Source organism: Camelus dromedarius, chromosome 7 (assembly GCF_036321535.1).
Source record: "Camelus dromedarius isolate mCamDro1 chromosome 7, mCamDro1.pat, whole genome shotgun sequence".
Taxonomy (NCBI): Eukaryota; Metazoa; Chordata; class Mammalia; order Artiodactyla; family Camelidae; genus Camelus; species Camelus dromedarius.
In genome coordinates this window covers 19,566,209-19,576,906 of record NC_087442.1, presented here as the reverse complement: position 1 = coordinate 19,576,906, position 10,698 = coordinate 19,566,209, and the positions used below count along the sequence as shown (strand labels likewise).

The window sequence follows — 10,698 nt, the reverse complement described above, 5'->3', positions numbered from 1 at the left end:
CATCACCATTAGGACCTAAGGAGGGTGGGTGTGCCTGCGTGTCCATGTCACTTTGTAATATTCATTTAATGCAGTTTCAATTTTATACAATCTAGGATAGATCAGAGAAGCAATTAGTCATCTACTACCAAGTGTTTCCTTTAACATCTTATATTCCCACTGGAAGGATTTCACTTCTAATTTTGGATTCTGAACTTTCTGAAACAGGAAAAAAAATCCTGAATGATGTGCTCTCTGACCTAAGACAACACAATGTGTACACTCATCTACCTCATCAGAGGTGCACGTATCATGTGAGGCACACAGATTATTAATGAGGATGGTTTTCTTCAGCATGTCTGTGCCCTGCATCCATGTTCGTGCACATGTTCTCGTGAAAGGGAGCTAGAGAGGACTCACATCTGCGTCAGGCTGCAGTGAGGATGGAGAGAACTCGTTCCCACGTCACACCTGGAACACAGGGGATGCTCAGTAGATGTTAGTTCTTGTCCCCTCTGATCCCACAGGGCCATCTGCATTCCAAGTTTGTCCGTACTTGGATTAGCTCTTCCCATAGAACAGCCACTAGGAGAGGCAAAGGAATGCTTCTGGGGCCAGATTTTCCTCCAGAGCCCATGTGGTCAGCCCCTACCTTCTGTTTTGGAGAAGCACTCATACATTTGGATTAACACAACTAAGAGATACAATGGCTCTTTCCATTTCACAGATTAGCAGATACTGAAAATCAACATGGAAAAGCACCAACCTCTAAGTCAGAAAGACACTTAATGGGATAAGTTCAGACTGAGATCTGTGGTTGTGGATGTGGGTCCAGTCCAGGAAACACCTGAAGACAGAGTGGTGCCCATCATAGCCAGTTGCTGGGGCTTCGAAGGTCTGACCTGAGCACTGGCTTGACTGGCCATTAGAGTCAAGGAAGAAGGAGAATTCTTTTTTTTTTAAAGACTTTATTTTTTTAAGAGCCATTTTAGGTTTATAGCAACATTGAGAGCAAAGTCCAGAGGTGTCTCACATAGCCCCTCCCCAGACACGCATACCCTCTCCCATTACAATATCCCCCAGCAGAGTGTTGCATTTGTTACAACTGCTGAATCTACATTGACATCATTATCACCCCAAGTCCTTAGTTCACATTAGGGTTCACTCTTGGTGGTGTACATTCAATCAGTTTGCACAAATATATAATGGCATGTATTCACCGCTACAGTATCATACAGAGTACTTTCACCATCCTGAAAATCCCCTATGCTCTGATCTTTTTCTTGTCTCCATGGTTTTGCCTTTCCCAGGATGTCATATAGTTGGAAGCATACAGTTTGTAGCCTTTTTGGATTGGCTTCTTTCACTTTTGGATTGGCTTTCTTGCATTTAAGTTTCCTTTTCATGGTTTGATAGCTCGCTTTTTGAGCATTGAATAATATTCCATCATCTGGATGTACCACCATTTATTTATCCATTCACCTCCTGAAGGACATCTTGGTTGCCTCCAAGTTTTGGCAATTATGAATAAAGCTATAGACATCCATGTGCAGGTTTTTATGTGGACATAAGTTTTCAATTCCTTTGGGTAAATACCAAGGGGCAAAATTGCTCGGTCATATGGGTATGTTTAGTTTTATAAGACACCATCAAACTATCTTCCAGCATGGCTGTGTGTACAATTTTGCATTCCCGCCAGCAGTGAATGAGAATTCTTGGTGCACCACATCCTGGGTGGCATTTGGTGTTGCCAGTGTTCTTAATTTTGGTCATTCTAATAGATGTGTAGTAGTATCGTTGTTTGGAAGGAGAATTCTTTGGGAAAAGATTCTCTTTATTTCCCTCCTACAGAGAGGATTTTACTTCAGGCCCAAATTTGTTATCTCTTTGGCTCTGACCATGGTGCTGAATCCTCTGATCTTGAAAAGTCAACTCCTACAATGGCAGTACATTTACATGCTCACGGCTGTGGGATGCATTAAAAGTGTTATGAGGGAAAGTGTGGCCCTCCTACAGCCGTGTATTTAAGCTATACAGTTTATCTGCTCCCTTGAGCTCCTTTTGAGGAATGAGATCTGGGGAGAATTTCTGGCTAAACTCCACAGATTAGGATGCTCCCAGTTCCTGAACTCCATTGGAATATGAGTAGGAGGTTTTTAAATAGTCAGAAAACCAATCGGTGCCAAAGTAAACTGAATGCAGGTCAAGTACGAGACTTTCCCCCTCAATTTCTAATGGAATAGTAATAGTCATGCCATAGTTCCTAAGACAATGACCACAAAGAGGCTTCTGCTTCTCAGAGTGGGGGTTCCCACTCCAGGGTGGGGCTGCTTTGCCGACATGCAACTTTACCGTAAGTTCGTCTTCTAAAGAGAATTTGTGGGAAATAGCACTTTTCAAGCCAGTTCAATTCAACAGAGTGCCTACATTGTGCTAGGCACGTGCTGGGAAATGTGGACCCTGACATTAAGAAATTTATGGTCTATTAGGTGAGGAAAAACGTGAATATGAGTGACTAATGGAAGGCGGGATGTACTGTGTGTTTCAACAGACTTACCAGGTGCTAGAAGAATTATGACAGGACGGTAATCCATCCTGATCTAAAACCTCCAGAGTCCTGAGCTCTGGTCTTGACCTTCCACTCACCTTCCACTTCAGGCCAGATGTATCTGACTTGATGAAGTCTCATCAGCCATAAATTTCTTTGCAGAGATGAATCCCACTTTGCTACGAGGTCCTGGTCATGACTCTGTGGACGCCTGCCTGCTGGGAGCTCAGGTGGATTACATTTGTTCCTCCAAGCACTGCCAACCAGGGCAGGACAGTCACAGGCAGGTCGGGGCACAGAGTGTTTAATCTGTTCCATGGACATCAGCTGCAGCTCCATCTCCACCTGCTCTCTGCAAACAAGCAAGGCGGAGATTAGCGTGTGAGGTGGTGCGAACAAAAGGAGACACAGGAATTTGCTCAGGAAGGACAAACTACATGATCAGACTTTCCTCTCCTGACTTGGGAGGAGGAGTAGAGTATCTTTCACCTAATTAAACATCAGGGTTTCCTCCTGCCCTTCCTGGGATCCCTTTCTCAGAACTTAAAAGTACTTTAAAGAGACACTGTGGCCTGCTGGGCAAACAGCATGGGGTTCTAACAGCATGAAAAGCTGGTACTTACCATCAGTTTACCAGTATCTCGTGGCAGAAATGGCCCAAGAAGCAGAGTTTTGGGCAAGTTAGAGAGGAGCTCACCACTCAGTGTCCAGACATTGTAGGTGCTCAACAAATCTTTATTCAGCCAAATGGTTGCTGAGATACTAAAGGAACAGGGGATGGCTGCTTCCCAGGGCCAGTGTTGTACTCCAGAAGGGGAAGAGGAACCAGTCACGTGTTCTGGACTTCTGGGACACTCCTACAACTCAGCAGACCATAATCTTCACACCCTCCAGCACCAAAGAACTCTTGCTGCTGGGGTGAGAGGCAGGAGCACAGGAAAAGCTCACCCAAGGGGTATCTAGCACATCTCAGCCCCCACATTATCTTCAGCTAACAGAGGCCAATGTGCACGTCCACAACCCCTCCTTTTCTCTTTATGGCTGTTGCCACTTCCATTCAAGACATCTCAGTAAAGCACTGTTACTGACCTCATCTTCTAGAGGGAAAATGAGGCTAGTGGCTTCTTTCAGCCCATCAGTGTAGAAACAGGACCTTTTCCAAGGTCATTTCAAAGTCATTCACAGGCAGGGTCTCCCCAAGAATCTCTTATCTGTTCACTGTTTTGTTGTGGAAGCTCTGTTCATTTACATTTCTCCCAGCCTCTTCCCCACCCAACTCTATTTTTTGGTTTGTTTTGCATATGCAGGAAGCCAGTAAATGAGCCAAGAATAGAACACGGCTTTGTACAATCCACACCTTACTCCTTTGTCCTTGTTCTCCTGCCTGCCCTTGACCTTCTCCCCTGGGCTGTTCAGTCACAGGAAGGAAGCCTGCAGGGAGGGGCAGCTGTTTTCACAGAGTGAAAATGCCTCTGACAAAAGTATGCCCAAAGGTTGTGCTTTTTTCCGAGACCAGTTCTGACAGCTAAGAAGGCTGGCGCCCAACTGGCACACTGCAGCACCTCGGTCCTGCCACCTCCTGCCACATCAAGCCTTTGGCACACAGCTGGCTACTCAACCTCTGCCAGGCCTGCACCATCTCTGCCCAACCCCTGGCAGGTGGTGTCCAACATGTTCAAGGTTGGTACTGACTGGGACAGCGCCACCATTTTGTGGATTTTTGTTTTCCTGGAGGCAGGATTTGTCAAAGCCATAGAGGCTCCACCACCTTCCTCCTCCACTCCGACCTCCTCCTATGACTTCTGATGAACCAGCTAAGCTCCCTGTCCACCTACGGACCCCTTCGCCTCCCAGAAGGAAGAATTATGTGCCTATCGCCATTCATCTCTTCTCTGGCTTTAGAAAGTGCTAATCCTGAGATAGCAAGTCTGCACAGTTTGGCCTGAAGCTTCCCAACCGCACCCACATACCAGGGCAGCGCCAGCCAAGCTAGTCATCTATTGTTCCCACACCGTGGGCAGGGCTGGCCACTGGCTACTAAGGCCACCTGGCTGGAACAAGCCTTTTCAAAGCGGGGTGGGTCCAAAGCGGTAGGCTAAAGTTTGCTCCTTGGCCTTGAGAGAGAATAAATGAAGGGTGTGGAGCTCAGAACGTCTCTAGAAGCAAGTCATGGGAATTAAATGCCAAAAAATCCTTCTGTCGACTTGAATCACAACTTCTATAGGGTTCTAAGCTCCAGTCTCAGGAAAATCAAAATTTGCAGCCGTGGGTGGTCAGTGTGCACAGATGGGGCAGAACAGAGAAGACGCCAGTGTCTCCTCCCAGCCTTCACGGACCCACCCCGTGGGGACTCAGACAACAGTTCTCCCTTCTGATACCTCTGTAGAAAGGGGTAAATACTGTTAAAACCCACTTCAAAGTCTTTATTTATAAAAAAGGAATGACTGGCCAGTGGAGCTACCGTGAACTATTTGCTGTATGAGACAATCAGACGTAACTTTTACTCAGAAGACTCAACTCTCTGAAACTTACAGCATGCAAAAGAGGAGGGTGAACAAAATTACTAAGGCAAAGGAAGAAGGCACTGAGGTTCCAGGGGTGTGGCATCCATCCACTCAATGATAATCCTACTGTGGCCATACACCTGGGGTTCCAGGTCGCATCAGCCCAGTATCGAATGAGGATATTAAGCATTACAGGGGTGATCTAAGCTCGCTTCAGGTCCAGAGATAAAAGAACTGTAACCGCCACGTTGCTCCAGTTTTTTGGAAGCCGGTGAATAGAGGCCTTTCCCTTAACAGTTCCTCCTGACCTAGGCAAAAATTATGCCCTCATTCCTCTCATCTTTCTCAGCAATACAGAAGAACAGCTGTCTTGTCAGCCATTTACTTTCAGCTGCCAACAAGTCGTCATCTCCTTATTCACGTGGAGTATTAACATGCACTGACCCCCAGGAGCTACGCTGCCCTCCAGGTCCTAAGGAGCTGCAGATAAAGACCAAAACCAACGTGGGGTCATTTAGGTACCAAGTGATGCTATTACCCAGCGTCTGTATTCTACCTGTGGTCTGTAGTCTACAAGTCCGTTCAGCTTGTTTTCCTGACATCATTATTCATATTATTCATGTGCCATAGGAGCGCACCGTCAGGGAGGCCACTGATGGAAACTGGCCTCCACCAGATGCCTGCCGGCCAAGCCTCCCCTTAGATTTCTCCCCATGATTCCATGGCATTTTTCACGATGAACAAATGAGAGAGGGTTTCTTTGTTCTCTGCTCACTCCTTCCACTAGCCAGGCTGATTCACCACTGAGAAGCCCACAAGCCACTTAAGTCTCTAAGCTCCTTGACCTCTCTGAACTGAATTCAGACTAATTCTTGGACTCTGAAGTTTTTGGTTTCCCGATAAATAGTACATTGAAAACTATTTCATTAACTATTTAAAAGGCTAACTTGAAATGTCATCTTTGAAATACACTACATTTCAATCTTACAGCTTTGAAAATCAGAATGTTGGATCTAAAAGAGACCTCGGAGATGACCCAAGCCAGGGGTTCTGAACTTGGAGGTTAATATCCTCGGAGGGTTCTTGGAAGGCCTTCAGGGGCCTGTGAACTTTCTAAAATATCCTCAGTTTTGTGTGTGTGTACTTTTTTTTTTTTAAGGGAGGGAGGCCACAGCTTTCATTAGTCTTCTAAAAAAAAAAAAGTGAAGTCTGGATAAGAGCCCAGTTAAACTCTGGTCTCCTCCCCTGTCCTCCCCAACACAAACTCCACTCTCTGAAGAGCTTGCACCAGAGCAGCTCTGGACTCAGGGGTATCAGGCACAGCCGAGGGAGGATCAGCTGCCTCACCACAAAGAGGGTGAGATTTAAGTTCACGCTGCGAACAGGGAGCTTTCCTCACCGCGCCGCTTCCAGCCGCTTTCCGCAGTTCAGCTTCCAGAACCTGGCAGCCAGGATTATAACACACCTCCGTGCTGGACTGTCTGCCGTCAGCCAGCTCACGGCCACCCCCAGGCCCGTCCGTCCAAGGCTGGGAACCATGCTCCCCAGAACCTGTGATTCCAGTCTGGTCCGCCAGTGACAGGGACGGGCGCGAGGTCTGGGTGCCTGAGAGACGTGAACGCCGTCATTCCGACAGTCAGACGCAGCAGGTTCATGGATCTCTCCCCACAAGCTCCCACTTGGAAGTCACCTTTTGGTGGATAGATGCTGTGGCTTCTTGGATTCTCCTGGGACCTCCAGCTTCTCTGGCTCCCATGCTGCAGGCTCAAGTCTTTAGTGATAATTTCACCAAATCTCTGGCTGTAACTTTCAAGACCATCACTTCCCCAGCAACCTCCCCCTACACGTGTGAAGGCCCCAATGCCTACACTTCCCTTATTCCAGTGATACCTGCACTGATTCTGCTTGCATGAGCCTGAAATGACCCCTAGCAGGAGATTGAAGGACTTAACTCTGAGAAAACTGACCAGACCATGAGAGAAAACGAAAAACAAAACTTGACAAATAATGACACCAGGAGTCCTCAATGAAGCAGCTGAATCTCCTTCAAATCACCCTGTTTGTTTTCTATTGCTGCTGGGTACAAATTATTACAAACGTAGTGGCTTAAAACAACACAAATGCATTATTTTACCATTCTGGAGGCCAGAAGTCGGATACAGTTCTTGCTGGGGTAAAATCAGTGTCAGCAGGGCTGCGTTCCCTTCTGGAAGCTCCAGGGGAGATTCTGTTTCCTTGCCTCTTCCAGCTTCTAGAGGCCGACTGCATTCCTTGGCTCAGGGCCCTCTTCCTCCATCGTGAAAGCCGGCAACGCTGCCCCTCTCTGACCTCTCCTCCATAGTCACGTAACCCTCTGACCACACCTGGGGAACATTCTCTGCTTTTAAAGACTTACGTGATGAGATTGCTCCCACCTGGGTAATGCAGGCTACTCTCTCTATCCCAACAGCCTTAACCTGAATCTCATCTGCAGAGTCCCTTTTGCATTCCCACCGAGTCTGGCGATTAGGATGTGGACATTTTTGAAGGTTATTACTCTGCTATCACATACCCTAAGATGAGCCCACCAACTGCTGAGTCCTGACAATGCAGAGAGAGCTTCCGACAGTTTTAAGGCCCCCCAGCCCTCAATATGAATGGATAGCCAAGGATCACAAGACACCCGAACAAACCTCTACCATGAAAGATAAAACCAAAAACTAAAACACAAAGACCCTGGAATAAACGGCATCAACGCAAGGCGTGGGAAACTTTTAAAAGAGGGAGAAACCTATTTAACATCTTCAGAAACATTGGTGAATCCTCAAAACAGGAACAAAGGCAGAAAAAATAAAGACAAAACCCCTCAGATATTAAACACATTATTAGCAGAAATAAGAATTCAGTGTTAAGTTTTGAAAACACAGGTGGGAATTTTCCCAGAAAGTAGAACAAGATCAAAAAACCAGAAAACTGAAAAGGAAAAAAATAAGAAAAATACAGGGTTGGTCCAGGAGATCCAATATGGGAAAAATAACAATTGCAGAAAGACAGAATAGTGCAAATAAAGAAATAAAGAGCTGTGTTGAGATTTGAAAGAATAAACCTCCAGAATGAAAGGGACATTAGATGCCTGGCCAAATAAATGTACAAAACCTCTGTCACACACATAATTATGGAATTTAAACAACACAAGGGATAAACAGAATCTCCTAAAAACTTCCAGAGAAAAGGGGCCAGAAATCCACATTTTATCAGACAACTCAGCAACACTGGGAGCTAGAAAATAAATGTCTGAGGGGAATTTTTTTTCCAATCAGGAATTCCAGTCAAATTAATAAAATATAAGAGTAAAATGAAAAGCCTCAAAAAACTACCTCTTGGTCATCCTTTCTTAGGAAACCACTGAAGAATGTGCACCAAAAAAAAAAAAAAAAAAAAGAAAGAAAGAAAAAAGAGGGGAGAGGATGAGAGTTAAAAGTAAAGCAAGAAACATGCCGGGATCCAGGGTGGGGACTCCAACCCAGGAGAGAGGCAAGGGAATTTCCAGGACGATAATGCAGTGAAGTCCTGGGATGACGGCTGGGAACCACGCCCAGAGGGCAGCCAGCCCGGATCACCACAGGAGGACACACAGCTCCAAGAAAGAATGCAACTGAGCAATTCTGTGCTGGCTCTGAAAATGCTGAGATGGTCTTACGGTTCTACAGTAAAGACTGGGAAATAACTAAAGATACAGAGAATTAAGCCAATTAAAATCATGGAATTATTAATTTCAGAATTAAATTTTGAAAGGACACGTAAAACTATGTGGCTATGCTGTCAACAGGATATAATTATCAACAGTAATTCTTGATTTAACCAAAAATCTTGCTCAAACTAAACTGTAAAGGTAAATGGAGGAGAATGTACCTACTTGGAGGTATTAGGCCTAAATCCTCAACTCCCACAACAGAAAAAGTTAAAAAAAAAAAAAAGCCAAATGAAGAGAGAGCAATCTGAGCATTTGAAATGGAGGGGAAAAAATCAGAAGAAACAGGCTGGGCTGTTTAAATGGAGGAAAATGATCAGAAGAAACAAATGGGATGAAAGAGGCTGCTTGTGGGGAGGCGGAGGAGGCCCTTTGTTATTGCAGGACCGGCACCGCCTGACGCGACAGTCTGTGGACACGTGGCGTGCCAGTGACAGAAATAAAAATGCACATGTGAAGGACGGCGAGCCAAATGCCCATCAAACTGAGGGCAAATAAACAAAACGTGGTCCCCCCATACAGTGGAGTATGATTCAGCCAGAAAAGGAGTGAAGTGCGACAGGAATGCACCTTGACAACGTTACTCCAAGTGAATGGAGCCGGCACGCACTGTGCAAATCCATCTGAATCAATGTCCAGAACAGGCAAGTCCACAGAAGGCGGCTCGGTGGCTGCCAGGTGTGAGGTGGAGGTGGGACTGAGCAGCATCCACTTAATGGCTATGGACTGTCTTTTGGGGCTGATGGAGATGTTCTGGAATTAGTGGTGATGGTTGCACAACATCATGAATGTACCAAAACCCACTGAATCGTACACTGTATAGTGGTTAAAATGGTGAATTTTATGTTATGTGACTTTTCCCTCAATAATGAAATTTAAAGAATACTAGATTCTATAGGGTATAGAGATTTTATTCTATTTTGGCTAAATTGGAGTTGTTTACAAAGCCCGCACAGCATATTTACACATTCTTCTGGCTTCAGTAAGCACAGGATGATGATAAAATGGAAGCCGTCGATGGTTTACGTTTTCCACAGTTTCTGAGGATCAGTCATCATTCTGAATAGCCAAGATTATATTTTAGGCACAACAGACAGGAATGAATTATGTACTAACCTCAAAATATAGTATTAGAAATGTTTATGCATGCACTTCTGCAGTAAACTTAACAGCTTGCTTTCCTGTCATTTGACACTTTCATTTCAAAGCAAAGAGGTGCAGAAAACTTAATGAATTCAGAGTTCTGGGAAGTGACGGCTTGTAAATGAGGTGACACTGTGTTTTGCTCCTTTCTCCCCAATCATATTTCATTTCTCTCTTTTTGGCACCCCCTCCTTCTGCAGCATCTCCTATTGTCTGTTTTTTTTTCTTTTTCAGGAGTCAATTACTGAAAATCAGGTAAGTCCTTCTGGCCACAAAGAAGAACTTGACCCCCCGGAGTCAAGCTAAGAAGCAAACCTCAGCCACTGAGACTTGGGGTCTCACGTGTGCCTTATTTTCAGAGTTCAAATTTCTTTGTTATTTTTTTTAATGGTTTGTTTATTTGGGCTTTTTGGTAGGTTAACCAAGAAAATTTAAAAAACCCTATCTCACTTAATGGCTTTTTAGGATCTAGCCAAAGCTTCTTTTCTCGCAAGCCACCTGGTTTCCTCATTTATACACCCTAGTTAAAAACATCCAAGTGGGAGAGTGTTTGTAGAAATGGGACATCTTTTCTTAATTAAGCAACATCACTCATTCTTCCCTTAAAGTTTTACTTTTATATGGAGTGTTCTTTAAGGATCACTTGGAACTATGCTGCAAAATAATGCAGCTAAATGTTTAAACCATTAGAGAATAGTTAGTTTTGTTAAACTTTTATACGGAGTTTTGTTTGCAAAATGTTTACAACTGTTAAGTGGTTGTAGTACATGATTACTTTGTTGTAAAATTCTAGT

The 10,698-nt window shown here is 44.8% G+C and overlaps 1 protein-coding gene across 1 annotated transcript in view; it reads right to left on the bottom strand.

The window, feature by feature from the left end:
* Positions 1 to 336: 336 nt before the first annotated feature.
* The window catches only part of LOC116154070 (uncharacterized), a 199,116-nt gene continuing 188,754 nt past the window's right edge, over positions 337 to 10,698 (bottom strand). The window contains exon 6 of the mRNA XM_064487359.1: positions 337 to 2,879. Within this exon, the coding sequence (XP_064343429.1) occupies positions 2,878 to 2,879 (2 nt within the window). The 3' untranslated portion in view covers positions 337 to 2,877. The remainder of the gene's footprint in view (positions 2,880 to 10,698) is intronic.